This window comes from Anolis carolinensis, chromosome 3 (genome assembly GCF_035594765.1).
Source record: "Anolis carolinensis isolate JA03-04 chromosome 3, rAnoCar3.1.pri, whole genome shotgun sequence".
Lineage (NCBI taxonomy): Eukaryota > Metazoa > Chordata > Lepidosauria > Squamata > Dactyloidae > Anolis > Anolis carolinensis.
The window spans coordinates 16,358,022-16,384,105 of record NC_085843.1 but is presented as its reverse complement, the minus strand read 5'-3'; the positions used below and the strand labels follow the sequence as shown (position 1 = coordinate 16,384,105).

The 26,084-nt window shown below is 42.2% G+C and overlaps 1 protein-coding gene across 1 annotated transcript in view; it reads right to left on the bottom strand.

The window, feature by feature from the left end:
- Positions 1–3,515: 3,515 nt before the first annotated feature.
- LOC100564848 (N-acetylated-alpha-linked acidic dipeptidase 2) overlaps positions 3,516–26,084 on the bottom strand; it is a 50,859-nt gene continuing 28,290 nt past the window's right edge. Inside the window, exons 6-19 of the mRNA XM_003219350.4 lie at positions 24,537–24,723; positions 23,900–23,993; positions 21,973–22,071; positions 20,116–20,201; positions 18,451–18,570; positions 15,685–15,767; positions 15,136–15,199; positions 14,450–14,517; positions 11,885–11,976; positions 11,344–11,434; positions 10,540–10,804; positions 8,443–8,524; positions 7,478–7,570; positions 3,516–6,481 (exon numbers count right to left, since the gene is read on the bottom strand). Coding sequence (XP_003219398.2) covers positions 6,292–6,481; positions 7,478–7,570; positions 8,443–8,524; positions 10,540–10,804; positions 11,344–11,434; positions 11,885–11,976; positions 14,450–14,517; positions 15,136–15,199; positions 15,685–15,767; positions 18,451–18,570; positions 20,116–20,201; positions 21,973–22,071; positions 23,900–23,993; positions 24,537–24,723 — 1,614 coding nt within the window. The 3' untranslated portion in view covers positions 3,516–6,291. The remainder of the gene's footprint in view (positions 6,482–7,477; positions 7,571–8,442; positions 8,525–10,539; positions 10,805–11,343; positions 11,435–11,884; positions 11,977–14,449; positions 14,518–15,135; positions 15,200–15,684; positions 15,768–18,450; positions 18,571–20,115; positions 20,202–21,972; positions 22,072–23,899; positions 23,994–24,536; positions 24,724–26,084) is intronic.

Here is a 26,084-nt window from a genome sequence, read left to right as displayed (position 1 = left end):
GTGCGCCGTCAATCTCTGCGGAGGTTCCTGACCTGCAAGCCTGTATGCTAGACTAATTGTCGAGACTATCCAGGCGGCTAAACGCTGTGAAGAGACAGGAGTGCCCAATGCATCTGGCCTGTACTTGAGGAAGAGACGAGGCGATTTCCTAAACTCCGATGTCCTTTGGGTATAGAACGCCAGGGCCCTTCTGACATCCAAGGAGTGCAGAGCGATCTCTAGTGCTGAGGAGGGGTTTTGAAAAAAGGCCGGCAATGAGATGTCCTGGCACATGTGGAATCTTGAGACAACTTTGGGCAAAAAGGTGATGTCTGTTCTCAATATTACCTTGTCGGTGTGGAACCGTAGGTATGGCGGGTCTGCCCTGAGGGCGCAGAGTTCACTGGCCCGTCTCGCGGATGTGATGGCTACAAGGAAGGCCACCTTCCAAGAGAGATAACAGATGTCACAGGAGGCCATTGGTTCAAAAGGAGACTTTGAAAGTTGAGAGAGCACCAGCTCCAGACTCCAGGCGGGTGGTGGTGGTGATGCTGGAGGGTGCAAGTTCTGGAACCCTTTCAGGAAAAGTTTTATTAGGGGGTCCTGGAAGCAGGACTGGCCCGAGGGTCCCTTCCTAAACCATGACAAGGCGGCTACGTAGCATTTTAAAGAAGCCAGTGAAAGACCTTCCCTCGAGAGGTGTACCAGGAAGTTTAGAATCACCGGTGTGGGGGCAGAAACCGGGTCCAGACCCTGGGGTTCAACAAACTTCCTAAATCTATCCCACTTGTACCTATAGGCCTTCTTAGTCGAGGACTTTTGAGCCACCTGGAGAATTGCCCTCACAGGGGAGGAGAGGACTTGCGGGGCCTGATCCTCCACCCTGTAAGGCGTAGCGTCTCTATGTCCAGGTGATTGACCTTGCCGTTGTGGAGCGTCAGAAGATCCGGCGAGGGTCTGAGTCGGAGGTAATCGCCCTTGGCTGCTCGCCAAAGTGGTGCGAACCACGCTTGACGGGGCCACCAAGGGGTTACAAGAATATAATCCGAATTGTCCAAGATTAGTTTCGTGACTACTTTGCCAATCAACGGGAGGGGAGGGAACGCGTAGAGTAGGTCTCCCGACCATGTGAAGCGGAACGCGTCTCCCAGGCATCCCGGGCTGGCGTGGGGGCGTAGGCGAGCACAGAAGGAGGGGCAGTGGCTGTTCTGAGGTGACACGAAGAGGTCTATTGCTGGCCAGCCCCAGCGGCGAGCCAACACTCAAAACTCTCTGTGGTTCAATTGCCATTCGTGGCTGGTTGATGGTGCCCTGCTCAATGCATCCGCTAGAACATTGTCCTTTCCTGGAAGATGGATAGCTTGGATTCTCATTCGTCTGCGCACGCACCAGTCCCATATCTTCATGGAGAGGGCCAAAAGGGCCTTGGAGTGCGTCCCGCCTTGTTTGTTCAGGTAGTATTTCACTGTGGTGTTGTCTGTTATTATTCTCAGTGTCTTCCCTTTGAGAACCTTTGCGAAGGCATGGAGAGCCTTCTACACGGCTAGTAGTTCTAATACATTGATGTGAAGGGAACGGTGGCGACTGGACCACCTCCCATTGACGGTAAGGCCCTCGAGGTGCGCCCCCCAGCCATATTGGGACGCATCTGTCGTGAGCTCGTGGGTAGGCTCTGACGGGTAGAAAGGCAGGCCAGCTAGAAGATTGCGCCTCTTCGTCCACCATCGCAATGAGCTGATGACGCCGGCTGGAAGGGACAGACGACTGTGCTGGCTGTCGAGGAGCGGGTTGAATGCTCCCAAAAACCATATTTGGAGCGGGCGCATTCTGAGCCTTGCCAGGTCCACAAGCGACGTTGTAGAGGCCATATGGCCAAGGATAGACTGGATTCCCCATGCTGTAGTACGTCTCTTCACCCGAAGCCCGGTTACTGTAGCGCGGATGGTACGAAATCGGTCTTCTGGAAGATAGGCTTTTCCAATTACGGAGTCCAAAGTGGCTCCAATAAACTGGATTCTTTGTGCCGGGGTAAGCTGGGACTTTTCCTCGTTCACTACTAGACCGAGTCTCTGCAGAAGGGAGAGGGTAAACGAGATGTCAGATTCAAGGTGAGGCTTAGAGTCGCTGACCAAAAGCCAGTCATCTATATACGGGAAAACTATAACGCCATTCTGTCTGAGGTATGCGGCTACCACGGCCATGCATTTCGTAAATACTCTCGGCGCCGTGGCGAGGCCGAAAGGGAGTACATTGAAGGAAAAACAAGAATCTCCGACCATAAAACTCAAAAACCTCCGGTGTGCGCGCCGTATTGCCACGTGGAAATAGGCATCACGCAAATCAATGGTGGCAAACCACATGCCCTTGTGGAGAAAAGGGAGGATGGAGGCTAGGGTCACCATCCTAAACTTGCGGGTCCGAATGTAGCGGTTGACCACCCTCAAGTCAAGGATGGGACGCACACCCCCACCTTTTTTGCGAACTAGAAAGTATCTCGAAAAAAAGCATCTCCTGATCCTCCTACAAGGTGTTCTCGAAATGGCCCCTTTCCTTAACAGGGTAGCTATTTCTTCCCGAAGGCAGTCCGAGGGCGCCGTCGGGCGGGGGACCCCTGTAGGGGGGCATGAGAAAAACTCAATGGCATAGGTCATTCTCCACAGTGTCTAAGACCCACGCATCTGAAGTTATTTCCTTCCAAGCATCCAGGTATGGAGCCAGCCTGTCCTTGAAGAGAAGACATCCTTCCTGTACATTACGAGGGTGCAATGCTAAAACCGATGAAGAGCGAACAGACTCAAGGGTAGCAGACCTCCGAGAAGGCCAACTGCCAACATGGGGCTCCGAACAACTGTCAACATAGGATTCCGAACTTGGAGAGGTTGGAGGGGATGGAGTGCTAGCGCACTCGCTAAAAACGACGTCTTTGCTTCTCACCTGACCTGCCTCCTCCCCGCGGCTGGGATCTATAAGGGAAAGATGATCTCCTAGGCCCTTGGGGGCGAAAGGGAGGCCTTTGCTTCCCTCTAGAGGATGGTGGGCTAGACCTCTTGGAGCGGTAGTACTGCCCCCAGCGACGTCTCTGATAGAAGTAATACGAAGGTTGGACGCCGTACTTATTGGCAGCTTGGGTGACTTCATGAGTGTCTTTAATCTCGGCGTCCGTCTCTGGGTTAAACAACCCGGCCTCATCTAGAGGGAGATCTTCAATGACAGACTTCGCTGACTGCGATAAGTTAGCTGCCCGCAGCCAGGCATGGCGTCTTAGAGAGATAGCCCCTGCCAGGAGCTTGCCGGACGCATCAGCCGTATTCTTTGCCAGTTCCTTTTGGAGGTCCGACAAAAGGGCGGCCTCTTGACGAAAAGCCCTTGCTAGGAAGCAAATCGATGTAAGGGGCAATTTTGTCCCAAAGGTAGGACTGATATGCCCCCATATAAGCACCGTAATGGGCGATGCGAGCAAACAGGCAGGCTGAGGTGTAGAACTTCTTCCCAAAACTGTCTAGTTTTCTCCCTTCTTTATCCGGGGGGGGGGGGGGTGGGTTGAGATCTTTGGACTGCCTTAGGTTGTGTTACATTCACCACTCTTGAATTAAGTTTTGGCTGCTTTGCTAGCCATGAAACTCCGGAGAGATCGATCTTATAAAGGAACCCCGCCCTCCTTGGGGTCGCAGGCAAGGAGGCTGGTGGGACCCCTTCGTTCTTTACTAACTCTACCAGATATGGGAGATAAGGCAATGATGTGGTGGCTGGAGCCTGCTGCTTTGAAGAAGGAAATACAGGGTCCTCAACAACTTTGGAGGGTTTCGGAGTAGGGAGATTCAATGCTTTGGAGAGTCTTATCAATAAAGCTGTGAAGCTTCTAATGTCCTCAACTGAAGGAGGGTCAATATCCTCATGGGGGTCCACTGCCAGGATTGGGCCTTCTTGAGCCCTTCCGTCATCGTTCTCAAGCTGATCAGCCTGACCGGGACCCAGGGCGAGTTTTGAAGTAGAAGCCTGCACAGGCTGTGAAGCCTCTTGCGTTGTTTGAATCCCCTCGGTACCGAGAGCAGGCTTTGTCCCCAGCGCCGGGCGCGCTACAGGGAGGGCGGGCCTCAGAGCTCCAGGAGCCCGCCCTGAATCCGGGGCTTCGCTCTGTGGGCGTGGCCCTAGAGGCGTGCCCAGCGGTGACGCTGTGTGGGCGTGGCTTCCTACAGAGCCCGGTGCAAGCTGGCGGCCATAGGGATCGAGGGGGTAGAACCCTTCGAATCCGGGAGGTGGAAGGGGATACGGAGGGAAGCCATGGCCATAAAACATCATTGGAAAGTGTGGATCTGGTGGGAAGTAGCTTGGCCCGTAAGGGTAAACAGGACCCCGCTGCAGAGGAGACCTAGAGCCCCTCGAGCTCGGGGAAGAGGAATGGCGGCAGCGACGGCTTGAACGAGCCCCTCTGGGCCTCTTGGGAGAAGGAGAGGAACTCTGTGAGCTGGAAGATGAAGTCAGTCTCCTCTCTCCTCTCCTCTCTCTCCTCCCCCTTTGCGCCTCCTGCTGTGCGCTCGGTATCTGTGGTACCGGCTGAGCAGGGAGAATCCCCACTGGGGAAAGCGCTCGAGACATCAGCGGCACAATCGGAGTCAATGGCGGGGGGTCCCGCGATCCTGGGGACTCATGAGGTAAGTACCCAGCACCCGGGCGCTGCGAAGCAGGCTGGAGGGATCTTTGCGGAGGGGCGCTCTCGATATGCTTTGTCTTTTTAGTCTTCTTGCACCCCTCCTTTCCCTTAGGAGCTGCTTTCTGGGAAACTCCCGGCCTTGAGGAGGTTGGGGCCTCTTCCCCCGCGCCGTTTTGAGGCACTTGCGGCAACGTGCCATTTTGAGGCGCTTGTGGCAACGCGGGGCCTACTGTAGAAGGGGAATCTGCCCCTTCAGCTGCAGGAGTAGCTAGTCCAGCTTCGGTCACCGTTCCAGGAGTTGTTGGGGCTAGGGCCTGCTCATAGAGGAGGGCTTTTAACCTAGATTCACGATTCTTTCTGGCCTGAGGAGTAAACCCTCGGCACACCTGGCAGGCTTGAGAATTACGACTTTCCCCCAGACACAGGAGGCATTTGGAATGGCCATCGGCCTCAGGAAGCGTGCCTCCACAAGCCCCACACTTCTTAAAAAAAGAAGCCATCTCAACTAGCCTGCCTTAGGAAGTCCGGATGCCAAATCAAGTCCTTTCCGTGGTCTAAGGGTTGGAGAGAGGTATCGATAGAGAATAACCAGTCCGAGTCAAGTCCAAGTAAGCAATCAAAGTATATATTTTATAGAGCAAAAGGTTCCTCAGTGCTGACTGAACGGCGGAAAAAAGGAACTGCTTAGCCCCGCCCACAGGGCCTTATATACTCTACTGGGGAGAGTGGGCGGGGCTCGCGCCAAAAAGTTTCACTAGAGCTTCTAGAAGGTTCCGAAATGCTGCGCAGGAAAACCCATATGTGCGATTTCCACAGAAGCACCACGAAGAAGAAACATTTTAACAACTTGTTTACTACAGCATGACATGGAGGCACATTTGTGAGCAGGGATATACTGATCACTACTATTGTTACATGGTTCTTTCAATCAAATCATACTATTGGGCGTGCCAGTACTGTGTCAGAAGATGGCATATCTATGACTGTGTTGGCTAATTTCGATTGTTACACAGATAATCCCTATCTTTATAGTAGGCTAGCACTGACTCTTATAGGAGAATGGCATTATAGTGGTTGAACCTGGTGCCTTCAAAAGCCCATGTTCTAACAATCCAATACCCTTTTTCATGAAAGTATTATATAAAACCAAACCTTCCTTGCTGTGGCCCTCATGCATCTAGTATTCATATTGTCATGGAATAGAGAAATTGTTTTCTTTATAAGCAATAGCAGTGTGAAGATAATCAGATGCCATTAGTTGGATTAGCTAAAAGAAATCTGTCTTCAGAAGTAGTAAACTAGACTAGTTTCCGCTACTTGAAACTATGGTCAGATGGTTGGAAACTGACCATCACATTTACAACCAAAGGTAGGAAAGTAGAAAGAAAGGAGTTTATGGTCAAAGTTTGTGGATATTCCTTATTATCTGTGCAAAAAAAAAATGGAAAGAGATAAGGAACGTGTGAGTCTCCAGAGGTTGGGCTGCTGTTCTCATCAGTTGTAGTCAACAACATGGGCATGGTTTTGAACACCAGCATTCACACAATCCACATCCATGAGATGAAGTAGTATGTAGTCCTGTTGAAAATTCCTTATGCTTGTAGAATGATCTTTTTCCTAGTTGTAGAGTTCAAACAGAGCATCTCTGAAATATTCCTATTCTAGATCACAGCTTTTAATGTCCCTACAGCAGCCTGCACTGTGAAGGCTGCAATGGAAATCTGCCTCTTCACTTCATCCCAAGCTTTCTTTTGGTCTTTTCTGCTATCAATGTCAAACATAGCATCGTAGATCCCAGGGAAGGACTCGCCCGCGTACTTGTTGTGACTGCTTGGAGCAAATATGATATGCCTGTGAAGTAAAAGATGTACAAGACAAAAATCAAGTTTTTGCAAAGAGAAAGATTGTAAAGTTCCTACAGGACCCTTCAGCAAACTTTCTTTGGGAAATTTTGAGAGATATAGAAAAACAAAGGCCTAAGTTCTATAGCATTTTTCAACTGCAATAGACAGATTGAATCAATGATTTACCTATGTGTTGCCCATTAAAAAAAGATGCAATGAGTCTGTTCTAGTGTGCTGTAAAATTAGAATATGAGACCATGTTTTGGTAGGAAAAATAAAATGCACAAATATATAGGATGGATTATACTAATCTTGGCAATGGTATCTGTGAAAAAGATCTAGGGGTCTTAGCAGACAGTGAGCTAAAACATGAGTAAATAGTGTATTATAGTGGCTAAAAGACAACAAAATTCTAGACTGCATCAATAGGAGAGGAGTATGGTGTCCAGGCTAAGAAGAGTAATATCTGCTTTAGACAAGTTTCATTTGGATTATTACATCCAGTTCTTGGTATCACCATTCAAGGAACTTATTAACAAACTAGGAAGTGTTCAGGGGAAGGCAACCAAAAGATCAGGAAACAAAGCTCTAAGTGAGTGGGTATGTTCATCTATCTTCAACATGATAGCCTTCCAAATATTTAAAGAGGGCTGTCATCTTTAAATATTTTTTCCAGACAGCCCTCTTTAAATATTTGGAAGGCCCTCATGTGAAGATGGAGTTAGCTTCTTGTCTACTGCTCTAAACAACAGCACAAACTAATTGATTCAAATTGCAAGAAAAGAGATTCCACTTAAATGTTAAGAAAAAAACTTTCTGACAGTAAGAGTTGTTTGACAGCTTTAGTTGTGTATACTTACATCAAAGAAGCTACAGAATAGGAGAAAAAATGAGTACTCCCAAGGAGGAATCCTCCCAAAAGCATTTTGTGTCCTTTGCAAGATGAAGGCTATAGTAATAGGATTGCTTTACAAATCAAGCATTTTCCACTTTGATGGCTTACCTGTAAAACTGCCTGCCTGGCAAACCAAGAGGATCAATGAAAGCTCTCTCAAGAAGCATCAGCTGATCATTCATGCTCCTCATGGCTATGGGACTATAAGAGATGGATATGACAGAAGCACATCAAACATCACATATGGAAGACACTTTTTGCACAAAAAGCAAAAGATGATATGCAACATCTAGTCTGGTGTAGGTGAATTTTTTTCAAATGATTCTCAACCACTTCTTCCTCCAAAATTGTGATGACCATTCATATCACACAATTATAACATTATGGTTCCACTTTAACCTCTATGGTTCTGTTCTGTGGAATCTTAGGATTTGTAATTTGGGAAGGTGCATTTAGAATTCTTAGCCAGAGCACTCTAATACTTCACCAAACTACACATGGCTTGACTACATGTGCTGTTCACATTTCCAGCTACAAAACTACTCAATTTTATAAATATATTACATTTCCCTCGATGTTCAGTCCTGCACATGTTTACTCAAATGTCCCATGGACTTGAATGGAATCTATCCTCAAGTAAGTAGATATAGAATTGCAACCTTAGTTGCTTCCTATTGTTACATGTCGTCATGTCAGATTTGGCTTACAGCAATCCTATGAATGAGAGACTTCCAAAAGTCCTGGTAATCAACAACCTTGGTCAGGTTTTGTAGCCCTATTCTTCTGTATTTAACATCTGTCTGTGCTTGTTATTTTGTTTTCTTAATATTCAGCTCTAAGCCTGTTTCTGTCCTATCTTTCTTAATTTTGGTTGATATATTTTCCCTTATAAATAAGGTCCCTTTTGTTCCCATTACACCATAGTGTTGTTATAGAAACAACCAAATATATAACATGAATCCAAATAAATAATTAGTCTTAAAGTATATTTACTTAAATTTGGAACACAAATGTCTTCCGTTTGCAAAACAACATTTTTTCTCAAAGGAAAAAAAAGAAAGAAAGAACCTTACTCATTTTTATCAAGCTGTGATAATCTGTAGTGAAAATCTATTGCTTCATCTGTAAAATTCGACACTGCAGAAAAGAGGGGAGCTGCAAATGCAGATTATATGGTCAGGAGCAAGAAAAATAAAATGTTTGCTTCCGGAAAGAGTCAGAACCCAAATTTGGCAATACAAAGAATCCCAGGTTCAATATTCAGCATCTCAGGCACTTCCACACTACAGATAAACAACTGTGATTCTACTTTAACTGCCATGGCAACATCCTATGGAATGCTGGCAGTTTGTAGCAAACAAGGGAGATAATTACATGCAAAATACATGATAAGCTAAAAACCCACCTTGGCTCTGTCCCCAAGATTTCTTGTTGCAGTTCTCTTTTCTATAGCATCTGTAATTTAAGGTAACTTTCTCATTCTGCTCAAGAATAGGACCACTCCTGTACATACCAGATTTCTGGGTTTGGATCAGAATTATGGTGGGATTCTACTCTCTCGTATTGTATATGTTTGAATGGGGGCGGTGAATTCCTCCTCAATTTAAACAAAGTTTCTGCTTGAAGCTGGAGAAGTTTGCATTGTATGATTCTGCCTTGAGTAAATCTTGGAGTAAATAATCTGAAGTAGTCATTCCCAAATTTGTGTCCTCCACATGCTCCCAGAATCTCTGAAACTGGCCAAAGTGATGAGATTGCTGAAATTTGAAATCCAAAACACCTGGAGGACCAGAGTTTGAGAATCACTGGTCAATAGCAATGCTTCCAAAGCTATATGATGTGGCAGGGCGGCAATTTTCCCCAATGTGCCAGAGATGTATTATATATTTATACACATTACAGTAGAGTCTCACTTATCCAAGCCTCGCTTATCCAAGCTTCTGGATTATCCAAGCCATTTTTGTAGTCAATGTTTTCAATATATTGTGATATTTTGGTGCTAAATTCGTAAATACAGTAATTACAACATAACATTACTGCTATTGAACTACTTTTTCTGTCAAATTTGTTGTGTAATATGATGTTTTGGTGCTTAATTTGTAAAATCATAACCTAATTTGATGTTTAATGGGCTTTTCCTTAATCCCTCCTTATTATCCAAGATATTCACTTATCCAAGCTTCTGCCAGCCCGTTTAGCTTGGATAAGTGAGACTCTACTGTACTTGCAATTACTCCATTTTCCCTGGAAATTGAACAGGGACCAGCAGAATATTTATTTATTTTATTTATTTATGGCTCTTTTATCCTGCCTTTCTCAACCCCAGGGGAGACAACCCCAGCTTCACAACATAGGCAATGCCTTAGTACAACTGCACCATTAAAACAATTAAAAGCATTTGAATCCATACAAGTTAAATCACATAATCCATAGACATAGACATGTCTAATCCATAGACATAGTCTGGGGCCGTTCCATTAAGTCAATTACACAACTTTCGTATCTAATTATTGCACTAGATTTTCGAAGGCTTGGTCAAAGAGCCACATCTTCACTTTTTTGCGGAAGGTGAAGGAGCAGCACTTAATCATTAACAACTACTTTGACCAGCACTCATCTACAAGACTCCATCTATTTCTTTGTACAGAACCCTTATGGTAACTTACGATACAGTAATAGCTACCCAGCATTGCATAAAGATGTATCTAGTACCTCCCTGTTGAACCATTTTCCTAAGATGTGCAACTGCTGGACAACACCTGCAGAGCTCCACCTACCTGATGATTGGTTGCACAAGTCTCCAGAAATACTCCTTTTGAACCATCACCCTTATAAAAGCACATCCCTGAATCTGAAAATTAGTATGTTCTACCCTCATCAACTGAGGTATTTGCTTACAATTCCCTGTCTGTTCCTAATAAAAAGAGGCAGCCATATAAAGCATTTTTGTTGTGTGCCTTCAAATCATTTTGACTTATATTATGGTGAGCCTATCACAGGGTTTTCAGAGGTTGTGAGTATATGACTCACCCAAGGTCACCCAGTGGATTTCATGGCTGAATGGGGAATCAAACCTTAATCTCCGGAGTCATAGTCCAACACTCAAATCGTTATATCATACTGGTTCTCTCATGTGCATCAATTTAGATCTGCATTTGAGTCAAGCTTACCAAAGGATACTTTGTACATCTCAAGTTGTGTTTTGTGTTTCATGGCCAAATTGTAGATCCCGTTGGCATAGATCCTTAAAGCTGTTGCATAATCCGGACAATGCAAAGGAAGGATCTGGGAATCTGCCAGCTCATAGACCAAGGCTGCTCGCACTTGCGCAACAGCAAGCTGCTTCTTGAATGTAGGGTCATAAAAGTCCTTAACCAGTTCAAAGGTTTCATAGGTGCTGTGGTAAACTGGATAGTTACTGAATTTGTCCACTTTCTGTCAAGGAGATTAAACAAAATGAGCCAACAGATTGCCACATCCCTTATTGGGCAGTGGGTTACAAACAGAATACGGCCAAATTCAGCTACTTTGGGAAAGGAAAATAGCATAACAACAATAACAGGCTTCCCTCTCATGTGCATTAAAAGTAGGGATGGAAGGAATATTAAAAAAAAATTGGAAAATGGTAGAAATGTTTTTCAAGTCTTGCAAAAACTCTGATGGGAAGAGTCCTGGCCTGCCAAGACTCATCACAATTTGAGACTTCTTCTATGTACAATTAATAAGTAGTTGTTTTGTGCAAAAAACAGCATTTTCTGCAACCTTTGTGATCTGGGATGCAATATAGAAATATAGTAAAACAAACAAATAAATCTTCCATCCTTTAAAAGAAAGGAAGTTCAAAGAATGAGAGGAGCCAGGACAGAAGCAGAGCGAAACAGAAGTCGTGTTTCAATAGCCTTCCAAAATCGCAGCCTTCCAAAAATAAAACCCCAAATAGTGGTGTCAAATTTTGGATAAACAGGTCAGCTTACCCTATTCTTAGTATAGCGTGCTCTTCCTGACGGAATCCCCAATCGCTGGAAATAAGCTTCGAAATCACTGCCTGATCCGAGTTTGTTTATCCTGCCCAGAATGAGAAACATGAGAAGCTGCCGTTAAACCTCTTGCAATGGCAAGTTAAATACTGTAGCTTTGGAGCATGGTGTCAAAAAAAAGAAGGCCACCCTTTGAAATTGTGAAGGTGATCAAAGGTGATCTGAAATTGCCTACTTTTATATATGCCTCCAAGTCTACCTGTCAGCATATTGCAATTTGGTTATGAATAGGCAACCAAGAGGCATTAACTTTACAATACTCCTGCTATGGAAGAATAATTAATGGGGAATCAAGAACCATTAGCAAAATATGTATTCCTAGTGGAGATGAAACCTTCTGGCCTATGTATTGGTGTGTGTTGTAACAGCCACTGAGGGTTTTCCACTTTTCTGGAGGGCTATGGAGGTTGTAATGATGACTGGCTGCTAATGAAAATGTATATTTACACCAACAGAACTGGACAAGGAAGTATCTTACCTGGGGAGATCCCTATTTTGTGGAGATGGATCTTTCTCAATCCAGCTTTGAAAGAGAGATTTCCCTTCATATCCTTCATCAGGGCTTGAGATCTGGAGAGAGAAAATAATGTGCTGAAATATTATCATCATACCCAGGTATACAAATACCATACTATTATGTTACCTCTTAGGCTATACTTGCAGATTTTTGTTCTTGTGTGCCTTCAAGTCATATGATAGAATTTCCTTGGCAAGAGCTGTTCAGATGCAGATTTGCTTTTGCCTCCAAGACTGAGAGAGTGTGACTTGCTCAAGGCCATCCAGTAGATTTCCATGGCTGAATTGGGATTCGAATCTTGGATTCCAGAGTTGTAGTCTAATGCTGAAACTGCTACACCACACTGACACCCTTCACTTACAGATATCCATGCTCACCATGTTAATATTAGAGGACAGGAGTAAAAACCATACAACATAAGTGGGAATGGCTATGAAGACTGTCCTGCTGTCCTTATAATCTCTATCATTTGTTTGATGTGTACTTTAGACACATTTTGGATGTGACTGTAATGGTATGAAAGCAGGGTTGTCGTGTGTTTTCTGGGCTGTATGGCCATGTTCCAGAAGTATTCTCTCCTGACATTTCACCCACATCTGTGGCAGGCATCCTCAGAGGTTGTGAGATATATGGGAAAACTAAGAAAGGAAGGTTTATATATCTGTGGAAAGTCCAGGGTGAGAGAAGAACTCTTGTCAGTTGGAGGGCAGTGTGAATGTTGTAATTAATCACCTTAAAGCCACCCTGACTCCCCCCGGGTGAGAAGGGCGGGGTATAAATGCTGGAAATAAATAAATTAGCATTGAATAGCTTCATCTCCTGCTTCTTCCTGTCTTTGTTCGGAGTCATTAGCTGCCCCTGATTGATTCTTGTCTGGAATTCTTCTGTTTTTAGAGTGTTGCTCTTTATTTACTGTTCTGATTTTTGAGTTTTTTAATACTGGTAGCCAGATTTTGTTCATTTTCATGGTTTCCTCCTTTCTGTTGAAATTGTCCACATGCTTGTGGATCTCAATGGCTTTTCTGTGTAGTCTGACATGATAGTTGTTGGAGTGGTCAAGCATTTCTGTATTCTCAAATAATATACTGTGTCCAGGTTGCTTCATCAAGTGCTCTGCTATGGCTGATTTCTCTGGTTGAATTAGTCTGCAGTGCCTTTCATGTTCGTGTTTGGGCAAACTCGTGTTTGGGCACTGCATTTGGTGGTGCCTATGTAGATTTGTCCACTGCTATACAGTATACTCCTGCAGAGGTGAGAGGATCCCTCTTGTCCTTTGCTGAACGTAGCATTTTTTTTGGAGAGAATACTTCTGGAACATGGCCATACAGCCCGGAAAACACACAACAACCCTGTGATTCCGGCCATGAAAGCCTTCAACAACACGGTATGAAAGCAATTAACACACAATTTAAACAAGCAGTGATGAAGCAGAGGGACAGCAGAGTCAGTATTATGATGCATGAAAATTAAACCCACCACAACTACCGATTGCAGTCAAATAGAAAGTCCCACTGGAAGTTGAAATTTCAAACAGAATTCATGGGAAGACTGAGACCCTGAATCTGCTATATAACCCCAAGGCACTTATTTATGTTTTCAAATTGTCATTGCTTACTCCCAACAAGTATAATATTCCATTCAGTAGAGGCGTGTGAAGTGGCTGAAATATAATTAGTAATTCATTTTGGAGATTCAGATGCCTCCTCTATCTTTTTGTAAAGATTCAGACAGTTCCCATTTTATTTCGTAATCCGAAACTGTGAAGTTTTGTAATTGTTTTGTTAAGAGTTGTTCCATTAGCAGCAATGGGGAAATTTTCAAGGCTCATTTCTTTGTCGTTTTTGTGGCTATTGGGATAAAACATGGCATGTTTGTAGGCAGCAAGTTTCACAATGTTTGGTTTTGGTGATTTTAAGGAAATTTTAAAAGCTTTTACAAATTCATTTTTGAAAAAACCTAAAAGAGGTACCCCCTTGAATTTCTGCACAATGGGATAATATAGACAGGGCATAAATCCTGCAAAGTTTCAGTTCATCTATTGATTTTTAGCAATTTTAAAAAGTTTTTTCAAAAAGCACAGCGTGAAACACTTCAAAACAACAAATCTTTACTAATCTCTCAGAAACATTTCCGGCACTTCAATTTCTTTTCATAATGCTTCAGAGGGGTCCTGCTAAGATTAGTAATTGGGAGATTTTTATTTGTCATCTCCAAATGACGAAACAGACCACTGAAGCTTTGCACATCTCTACCGTTCAGCACTCCAGGTGCCGTTCTAACCACACTTAGCAAGAAATAGGTCCTGCTGAACTCAAGAGGCAATGTGTTTAGGACCAGGTTGCAACATCCAGTTTGAATACCTTTATCGAAAATAGTTTCTATAAACACATCCCTCCTGCACAAGCAATGATGCAAGATTTGCCTTTTTTTTTCCAAACCCAAGGTCTAGAAATGTGAAAATCAAAGAAATATCAGAAGAAAGCCAGGAGGAAAAAGAGAAGAAGAAATGAACTAGACTAGTTGTACCTCTTTTGTCAGATTATACACCAACTGATTGAGAAGGGGAGTGCAGTCAACTCTTAATGTGTAGTTGCCTAAAATCAAAACATAGATAGGAGTTGCTTTATTTTGACACTAAGGGGTCATTCTTTTTTTTTTTAATCTACCACCTATACATTGTAAATTTTCTAGGATGTAAGAAGACCTTGGAAATGAAATCATTTCTCTTGAATGAGCTTGCTTTCTGTCTCCAGAGAACATGAACCAATGGATTCAAATTTTAAAAAAAGAGAGATTCCACCTAAACTTTAGGAAGAACTTAATCCTTTTTGCTGTGAGAGCAATTCAACCGTAGAATAGAGTGACTTGGATGGTGAGGGACTCTCTATCTTTGGAGGTCTTTGAACTGAGTTTGGATAGATATCTCTCAGGAGTGCATTTTTGTGTTGGAACAGATGGCTCTTTCAGTTCCTTCCAACCTTATGATTTCATGAATTTTGTTCAGATTACCAAAGATCTGCTAGCTGATCATCTTGAAACAACCCTGCATCATCCTAGGTGAGCAATTAAGAAGGCCATTCATATGAACAGTCAAAGCTTCATTTGAATTAGCTGAGCAGCAAGACTCACAATCTCTCCAAATGTCAGCCATATGGAATTGAAACCCAAAACATAATTTGCAGGTTTTCAGAAAATGGTCAAAAAATATTCACCTTCTATAGAAGAATCTGTGTTGATGTAAGCCACAGCTCTTGCCTGAAGAATCTTGGCATTCTCCTACAATGGCATTAAAAATAATAAAGAAATCAACAGGGTAGTAACAGGCAACATCTAAGAGTAAGGCCAGTCTTGACTATAGGGAAAGACAATCCTTACTGAACATTATACAGTAGAGTCTTGCTTATCCAACATAAACTGGCCGGCAGAACATTGGATAAATGAAAATGTTGGATAATAAGGAGAGATTAAAGAAAAGCCCATCAAACATCAAATTACATTACGATTTTACAAATTAAGCACCATAACATCATGGTTTACAACAAAATGACAGAAAAAAACTGTTCAATACACGGTAACGTTATGTAGTAATTACTGTATTTACTAATTTAGCACCAAAACATCACAATGTATTGAAAACATTTACTACAAAAACACTGACTATGAAAAGGCAGACTGCGTTCGATAATAAAGAACGTTGGATAAGTGAAAGTTGGATAAGCGAGAGTCTACTGTAGATATTTTGGGCAAGGATACTCACTTACCTCTGCCCATTCTGTTGAACCTAATAACCCAAATTCCTCTGCATCCCAGCTGGCAAAAATGATAGTTCTTCTAGGCCTCCAACCTAGATAATCAAATAATCAATTATTTTTCTTTTAGGCCTTCATTCGCCAAAACATTTAAGGTAATAATTTTCCCAAGATGACCAGAGGATTCAGGTTTATGTGTATCAACTCACTAGTAATGCTGCTTTCTGTTAGATAAATGAGCCTAACATTTCAGCCTGAATTCATCTTAAAATGATATTTAAATTTTTAATACTGTTACCTGGAACATTCAAAGACCTATCTTTAAACAACAACTCTGCAGAAGTATCTATTTCTGATTTCCTTGTTTGTAAAATAATTTCACTGCTTCTTCTGATAACTTTTTGTTTATGCTCATTGATTTGTCTTTATTTTCATGGAAGTTCATTGGACAAGGTTATTTGAGTAAATTGTCTCATTTTATTGAGTAATAAAGCTATCCAAAAAAACAAAATAAGTACAGCAGAGTCTCACTTATCCAACATAAACGGGCTGGCAGAATGTTGGATAAGCGAATATATTGGATAATAAGGAGGGATTAAGGAAAAGCCTATTACATATCAAATTAGGTTATGATTTTACAAATTAAGCACCAAAACATCATGTTACACAACAAATTTGACAGAATAAGTAGTTCAATATGCAGTAATACTATGTAGTAATTATTATATGTACGAATTTAGCACCAAAATATCACGATGTATTGAAAAAATTGACTACAAAATGCATTGGATAATCCAGAACATTGGATAAGCGAGTGTTGGATAAGTGAGACTCTACTGTAATATAAGTAAAATCAGACATTTAAACACCCAGTCAACACTTCAGGTACCAATAGCAACAAAACTAGGAGAAAAAGTAATGACTAAAATCATACTCTCGATCTAAATACCATACATCCACTTAATCAATGGAAACTGTAAGTCAACACAAATGTAAGTTCCACTCATTTTCAATTAATCTACTCCAGTTGGTATTAACAGTAGGGTTCAGGCCGAGATAACTGACAATAGAATGAAGCTTCAGGTTTTAATCACATTAAGCTGGAGGTTTTTGTGAAATAAAGATAGACAAACATATTTTGGAAAACTGCACCAATCTGTGACAGTCAATATAGCCTATGGAAGCTTGAACAGAAAGGAAAACTAAAGCCATATTATGTGACAAAGTGCAACACGGAAAATCTATATCCAGTGTTTTGGCCAATAACTGAAATGATTCAGGGTGCATGTTATATGGCGCAGTGGGTTAAACCCTTGTGCTGGCAGGACTGATGACTTGAAGGTTGGGTTGCTGACCTGAACGTTGCTAGTTCGAATCCAACCCGGGGAGAGCATGGGTGAGCTCTCTCTATCAACTCCAGCTCCATGTAGGACATGAGAGAAGCCTCCCACAAGGATGGTAAAAACATCAAAACATCCGGGCGTCCGCTGGGCAACGTCCTTGTAGACGGCCAATTCTCTCACACCAGAAGCAACTTGCAGTTTCTCAAGTCACTCCCGACACAAAAAAAAAATTGGGCCTGCAGAGAGGTGTCCTCCTCACCTTCATATGGTTAGCCACACCTGCTATATGTACAAGAAGGCTCCACTTATGTGATAAGTTAGTTGAAAAGTGGAATTGAGGTTTTTCTTAGCTTGTCAATGCAAGACCAAACACTAGATTGCACTGAGTCAACCCAGCATGCCAAAAATGTAGCAGCAGTGGTCAAAAAAGGAGACAAGAGGTCAAAAGTATGGAATATGGCTATAATTTAGAGCTGTCAAAAAAGCAGATCAACAAAACACAAGTCACTGAAAAGCAGGGGATATCTCTACAGTGCATTTTCATTAAGCTATGGAAGTGTTGCTTTAAACTGGAATGTCTTAGGTTAGAGTGTGTTCAGTGTTCAATACCTTTTCAACTCTCATGGTTTCTTCTTGTAGAATTTTGGGATTTGGAGTTTCCTGAGAGTTGAAATTGTGTTGTTGAAGCTTTTCATGGTGGAATCACTAGGTGAGTTTTCCAGGCTGTGTGGTCATGTTTCAGGAGCATTCTCTCCTGACATTTTGCCCACATTGCCATAGATGTGGGTGAAACATCAGGACAGGATGCTTCTGGAACATGGCCATATAGCCCAGAAAACTCACCACAACCCAAACTTGGAATTTCCTGCTAAAGTGAATTAACTTGCCTTAGCAAGTTAGCCCCCGGTGGCACAGCAGGGTAAACCACTGAGCTGCTGAACTCGCTGACCGAAAGATTAGTGGTTCGAATCCGGGGAGCAGAGTGAGCTCCCACTGTTAGCCCCAGCTCCTGCCAACCTAGCAGTTCGAAAACAAGCAAATGTGTGTAGATCAATAGGTACCCAGGTGGGAAGGTAACAACACTTCATGCAGTTATTCCAGCCACATGACCTTGGAGGCGTCTATGGACAACGCCGGCTCTTTGGCTTAGAAATGGAGATGAGCACCAACCCCCAGAGTCAGGGGAAATCCTTTACCTTTACCTTTAACAAGAGCACCAGAGTTCTCTAACAAAATTGTGAACATCTCTCCAAACTACAGATCTTAGGATTCTGTAGGATGAAACTATCGTTATTAAAGTGGTATCAAACTGTGGTAATTGGAAATGTTTTAGACAAACTTTGATTAAGGAAATCCCGACATCTCTCTACAGTCAATTTCATGTTTTATACAATATCTCTCCCATCTATTTCATATTTTTGTGTTACTCATTTACCTTTCTTTACCATGTTGCCAAAACTCCTTGCAGCTTCCTGAAGAACAGCTGCCCCTGTGGTTGGGTCGATGCCACCAAACACCCAGGAGTCTCTATGGCCCCCAAAGATGATATACCTATCTGAGGAAAATGATAGAGAAAGAGGAAGAGATTCAAAGAGATGGATATAACTCTAAATGTATTTGGCAGCTTTATCTTGCCCATAGAAAACTCTTCTTCATTTAAATATTGTGAGATAGAAATGATGATGATGATTATACAAGTTATGTCTGAATTTGGAACAAAAAAAGCTACAAAATACAGTGTGCCCTGAGTCTGCTGAGATTTGGTTCCATGGATTCAAAGGTACCATTATATAAATTGGCATAGCCCCATATATAAAATGGCAAAAACAAGCTTTATTTTTGGATGTTTTGTTGCTGTTGTTGTTTTAATATTTTCAAGCCATGGACAGTTGAAGCCATGAATGGAAAATCCAAGGATACGGAAGGCCGGCTGTCCATAGCATTTAAAAAACAAAAACAAAAACAGAAAATATATTGAGGTTCTAAACAATCAAACAAAGAAGTGTGGCAGAAAATATACGACATTATTATACAAAAAAGATGGCATGAATGTATTCCATCATCCAACTAAGATGTTTCTCATCATAGGATACAGCCACACTGTAGCATTAAAGTCATTTGGCACCACTTTAATTGCCATGGCTCAAAACTATGGAAACATGGGACTTATCGTTTAGCAAACACTGGCACTCTTTGACAGAGAAGGCTAAAGATCTTGTAAAACTCCCATTATCTGATAACATTCTGCTATGACAGTTAAAGCAGTGTCACATTGCATTAATTCGACAGTGTAGATGTAGCCACAGTTAATATTCAAGATAGTGAAAGGAACGAAAAGCTCTCTACTCCTTCCCAAAATTGTACAAAGACTGCAACTACCAAAGGAGTTAAAACATACAATTTTTCATTCCATGGTACAATAAAAAAACTAGGATAGGACTGCAATCATCCATCTACAGTTTTGGCTTTATTACCAACAGAAATTATTTCAATTTTTCAATAGTTCTGATAACTCTCCATCCCCAAAGTATTGCCATTAACAGCACTATTAAAAATACAAGAATATCCATGCTAGATAAGAGCAAAAGCCACTGTATTCCATTATTCTTTTCAATCACTATTTAGTTGCCTTTGGGACAATCATTAGTATGATAAGTACAACTGCATCCATTTTGCTCTCATCTTGTTGTTTTTAGTGCTATGTATCTTCAAGTAATTTCCAGTGCATGACAGCCCTTCATGGGGTTTTCTGGGGCTGAGAATATTTGACTTACCCAAGATCTCCTCATGGATTCCTATGGTTTTCTAGGGAATTGAACCCTGGTCTCCAGAGTCTTCATCCAATGCTCAAACCATTATACCACACTTATGTAGAGAATGTCCATTCTCTAACCTTGGTTAAAGCAAAGAGCTATAATCTAGGTGGAGCACTTAACCACTTTATTCATCTTAGACCACAGTATCCTACATTCATGTCCCACACTGTCAAAAAGTCATCTAAGGGGAACAAAGAGTCAGTTGGGACTTCTCCCATTTCCAAATTCATTTCAATTTTACATTAGAACACTTTAAAATCAGCAATCGTGAAGCCAAAACTCACCAGGTTCAACAGCTCCTTTAATGGTCCCAATAACATTGTATATTCGTGTAATCTGGTTGACAGTATGAATGTGCATTTGGACTTTTCTAAAGATTAAAAAGGGGAAAATAATGTGTGAAAACTCACATGAAAGTCAATCAAACTCACCAGATTCAACAGATAAATAGCAAGTAATGCACCAGCTGTTATATGGAGCAGGTTTGGTTTTATTGCTTAGGGGAGAAGCTAGGTTGGCCATTGCTGTCTTTTTAGGTTGAGATAGTGTGACTTGCCCAAGGTCACTTAGTGGGTGTGTATGACTGAACAGATATTTGAACCCTCATATGCTTGGCAAGATATGTTCAGAAGAGGTTTGCTATTGTCTTCCTCTGAAGCATGGAGAATATGACTTTCCCAAGACTATCTAGTGGGTTTCATGGCCGAGTAGTAATTTGAACATTGGTCTCCAGAGACATAGTCCAATGTTCAAACCACTGTAGACAATGGGTCCATATTTACACTGCCATTTGTAGAGTTATCTAGGCTAAGCCATCGCACCAACATGGACTGTGCAGGTGGTGGGCTGCAACTCCTACTCTGATGTTGCCTAGCCAGTGGCCACACATGTCCCATTTTTCATCTGTGACATGTCAGAGAGTATAATATATGGCAGGCCTGTAGCGAGGGGGCAGTTTTAGGGGTTCAACCCCCCCCCCCCCGAAATTTTTCAGGTTATAAAAAAACCTGGTTTACTCATGAATTTTAACTGGTTAACCAAATCCCCATGCTAAGTCTATGAGACGCAAAACATTAAGAGTCCCTCCAGGCACTATTTCAAGCAGATATTGACAGGTTTGTAGCGGGGAGAGGTGTGTGCTAGGGGTTCAACCCCCCCCCCCCGAAATTTTCAAAACCCCTCCCGAATTTTTTTTCTGGCTACGGCCCTGATATATGGTGTGGGAAATTTTTGGAAAAACAGACCATTCACTTCACATCTCTTCTTACTGAGGGCTCATCTACCTGGGTATGAAAGCCCACACTCACCCTGAATTAACTCCTAGCTGTCTTCACAATGTTCTTTCACTTCCAGTGAGTATCTTATACTGGGTTAATCTGGTTTTGCCCTCACTTCAGGCAGTCAGGGGATGCTCTGGAGTTTCTCTGAAATTCCTGAGCATTCCGCATCTTTGGAGCAGTGAGGACAACTGAATCAGGTCTGATTTGGACTGGTCCAGTATCCACACAGGACACCACAACCATTTCCTTATCAACAGAGGGAAAGAGAGATGATACCATCATTGCCACTCCCAGAAAGCCATAGTACCCCCTGCCTTCTTCTTGGTCACCTGTATTAATGTCAGCCTTGAGTGCCCACAACAGCTAGGAGCTCACACAGAGCTCTATGGCCAGCTGGGAGTGGGTATAATGAGGTAGATGAATTAATGCTCCAGTAAAGCAAACACAGTCTTGGCCCAGTTGGACCATCCACCATCTCAGGAGGATGTGTTTGGCCACCTTCATGGCTTGTCCACTGGCTTCACAATTATCAGCCAGTAGACCAGTGGTTCTCAAACTGGTGTTCCCACACGTTTTTGGCCGTAAACTCCCAGAAATCCCAGCCATTTTACCAGCTGTTAGGATTTCTGGGAGTTTACAGCCAAAAACATCTGGGGACCCCAGGTTGAGAACCACTGCAGTAGACTCACCCTGAATCTGTAGGATTTATAGATGAGTTAACTTTTCATATAGCAATGGTTTATCTTAGCAACAACAAGTACATAGATTTAGAACCCTTTCTAGAAAATAACAATAGTTTTCATCTTCAATAGCATACATGGTTTGGGTATATAGCACAATGGCAGAAGTGATCCAACTGACCTTGTAGAGTAGGTGCCTGAAAACCCAGGCCCAACATTATAGGACACATTCAGATTTCCCTTCCAAGTTTCATCTGGAGCTTTGGATCCTCCGATGAACCTGTGTCAGTAAAATCCAAGCCAACAATATTTGTAAGGTCATTTCACACAAACCATCACCACTCCTTTAATACACTGCTTCCTAAATTAGAAGTTGGGAAAGATCCAACATTTAATTATGTGTTGCTTATGGGAAGCTTGTAATTAAATACAATTCCCTTTACTTCGGACATTCAGGTATGAGCACCAATTACGGCACCACACCTGTGCAAGGAAGTGGCATCAAGTAAGAGGGAAGCTCAAGGTTTGGAAAGTAGAAAAACAATCTTTACAGAGGAAGAAAAAGACCTAAAGAAAATGAAGATACTCCAATGCAATGAGAAGGGACAGTGAACATAAAATGCTGACTGACTGATTTTGAGGGTTAGAATAGAAAAACAATTAACCAGCCATGAATGGTACACCATTCCTCACAAATCTCTCACTGTTCATTGCACTCTCTTGCCTTCATCAGGGCCACTTTTCAAGAGAGATGCCTTTTTTAAACGGTATTTCTGCGAAGCATGAGATTCTCCCCAAGATTGCAGACACTACCTCCCAATCATTCTAACCTCAATCCCTCCCCCCTATCAGTGATTCAAGAAAGTTTTGAAAAACTAAAATAGATATAGTAAAACATCAGGAACATTTTAAAATATAATGAAGCTATTAGAATTCAAAGCAACTAACAGTATGACTGTTACAAAAAAAAACCAATACACAACAAACATAGATCATAGCGAACATGATTGGTGCACCTACATGGCAAAAATAATGCAGTTTGACACCATCAGCATTCTTTGGAAGAAGGTGATAGACCCTGTAAACTAAAATTTCTATAGTTCCATCACATTGAGTCATGGTGTCTATAGTGGTGTCAAACTGCATGAATTCTACTATGTAGATGCAATCTATGGAAGTCTCTTTCAATGTGCTTTGTGATTACGGCAGGATAGTAAAGACAACGTCAGTCTAATCTCTATGGGAAAAAAGTTCCAGATTTGTGAAGCAGGGATCAAAAAGGCCTGTCTGTCTTCTTGCTAAATGTACCTGTGATGGTGGTGGGACAGAGAGAAGGGCCTCCCCAGAAGATCTCAAAACACAGGCAGACTAATTTGGGAAGAGTATAATCCTTCAGATAACATGCACCTGAGCCATATACACCTTTATAGCTAATAATCACCATTTGTCCAAGAATAGTGGCATTTTTCCTTTATAAGGGACTGTAGGTGATCACTTTCACATAATGAGTTTTATTTTTATTTTATTGGTCTTCACTGAAGTTATGGGAAACCTTCATGCTATCTAACTGGAAGTTCTGTGGCCTGCACTAGCAATCCTCTGCTTGTCTTATATGTGTGGGTTTCATTAAGTGTGACTTACTGGCCTTAATTATAACATCTCAAAACTCATTCTAGATTTATCCTCTAATACAAATAACCGGTTTTAAAAAACAGACTAGTTCATTCTAAAATAGCAATACAGCTTGAGCATCCCTTATCCAAAATGTTTGAGACTTGAAAAGTTTTTGGTTTCAGATTTTTTTAGAATTTGGAATATAAGTTTATGAATAATTACATATGTTAAAAGATTGGGACACAAGAGATGTTTCATATAGACCTGATACACATAGCCTAAACACAAATTTATACACAAGATTTTAACAATTTTGCACATGAAACACAGTTTGTATATCTTGGACAATCAGAAAGCAACAGCGTCAGTATCTCAACCATCCATATGGATAATTTTGGATTTTGGGGCATTTTGGATTTTACATTTCCAGATAAGTGATACTCATCTGTATAAGACGGCTCTGTTTTTTGGCAAAGACAGCAACATCTACATACTGTAATAGCATCTCAGCATCGTTGTAACTGATGGGGTGAACTGGGATTTTGGGAATCCCTACTCCATCCTTCGTCTCATACCTGAAGGTGTATTCTGAGAAACCAAGGTAAAGATGTTACAAAATTCTATAGAAGAAGAAAAGATTTTAGAGTCACAGCTCTACAGTACATTTTGGCTAAGGTGTTACTTTGGTTGTCAGTTAAAGAAGTTTAGAGCAGTGGTTTGGTCCTCCAGGTATCTGGACTTCAGCCTCCAAAACTCCTTACAATTCTCCAAGCTGGCATGGGCATCAGGGAGTTGAAGTCCAAAACACTGGATGGACCAAAGGTTGGGAACCACTGGTCTATGAGGATATCAATATAGGAAGAGGTTACTTCCTTTTTTGGCCATGTTGGGACCAAGGACACAAGGCACTACTAACAAGCAATACCATTTCAAATACACAAAGTAACTTCCATTAAGATCTAGGCTACAAATCCCAGGATTCCATAGCACTGAGCCATGGCAATTAAAGTATTAATTGTACAGAGTTGATGCACGCTGCACCTTCCAGAATCCACAGTGCCCTGATGACTGGGGATTATTGGAAACCTCATGGCCTGGAATGATTATGAACTGTCAACTCTACTCACCCACCTTTGGCTGGATAGCCTGGAGTGAGAGGATCTCCTGCCCCGTTGAGATTTAGCACATTTCCTCGCTGAACTCCTCCTCCGGGAAGATTCCACCCACCTGGATAAGGCTTGACTCCGGGAGCGCAGTAATCCGCAGGGTCTGAGTAAAGGATAATCCCTTTAGCTCCTGCTAACATGGCATTTTTAACCTACAAAACAGTCAAACATTAAGAAGCAGCTTTCAAAAATCGCTCGTCATCATAAGCCAAGAATGAGTAAACAGCACCTCATATTCCTGCCAGTGCATGTTGAATAGAGCTGCTTGCTTCCAGAAGGGAAAAGCTAATAATTTAAGGCTTTGTTGATGAACTCATCTTTTCCACAGCCAAAACACTTGACTTTAATTTTGGACACTCTTCTTGTGCCGTCCGCCGGACAATAAAAAGCTATAAAACTGAAACGTGCTGTCCTTTATCCGGGCGAACTGCAAATCCCTATAAGCTGTCCTATAGATATTGAACGACTGAGTCTGGATAACTTCAAAAAAGGATGTTTATTCATACAAGGTTGTAAACCTGGCACAGATCTTAAAGTTGCAGAAAATGAAACAAATTTCTATGGGTTTTAGTCACAGAATTATCCCTGGTTCCAGAAGGCAAAAGTGATTATAAAACCACTATACCCTAATCACGCTGCCTATATTAGAAGGAGAAACTCTTTCCTTCCCTATCTTTACAGCAAAGATTAGTTCTAGAAGCGATGGAATAACTCTGCTCCTCTAACTAGATTTCCTATTCCAGATCAATATAATTCAATACTTATCTAATTTGGATAGGCTTAGATTGGCCTGGTTTTGAGGATGATTTGTCCCAGTTAGCCTTGCACAGCTCCAGCACGTTGGAAGACTATAGCCAGAATGAAACTCTAAAATGGAGACTAGACCCTGGTAAAAAGGGTGGTCCTAAGATGTTGCACTCTTTGACCAATCACTGCAAAGAAAACTGCAGCCAGCTCTTGCAGATTCCAAGCCACCTTTCCTAGGCCTTTGCAGCCAGAGGCTCAAACAAAATATAAAGGAGGGAAAATAAACAAACGACCAATAGGTAAGGCAAACCATCGTCCTGGGGGACGGAACACTCCCCGCTAAATTCCCAGGATGTGGGAATTTACCAATCAAAAACATACAAACACCTTTGTATACACAACAATACAAACACTAGAACTTTAAACATCTCCAATAAGCAACACGAGGTCACTAATTGGTCTGTCCAGGACAGACATTTTGTCCTTACTATGAGTCTTTACTTGAACTTTTCTAACCTTACCGTCAGGGCAAGGAAAGGTCTTTAGTATAATGCCCATAGGCCAGGCATAGCGGGGCAAGTCTTTGTCCTTTGGCAACACAAGGTTTCCCACCTTGGCATTGTCCTTTGGGTTTGCCAGAGTCTTCTGGTTGGAAGCTGGCTTAAGTATTCGGCCTTCCACCTCTTCCAGAAGTGGTTGGCTAAGGTCTGCACATGCAAAATTGGTGCCACAGTCCGACCAAATTAACTTAATTGGCCCTCTGAGG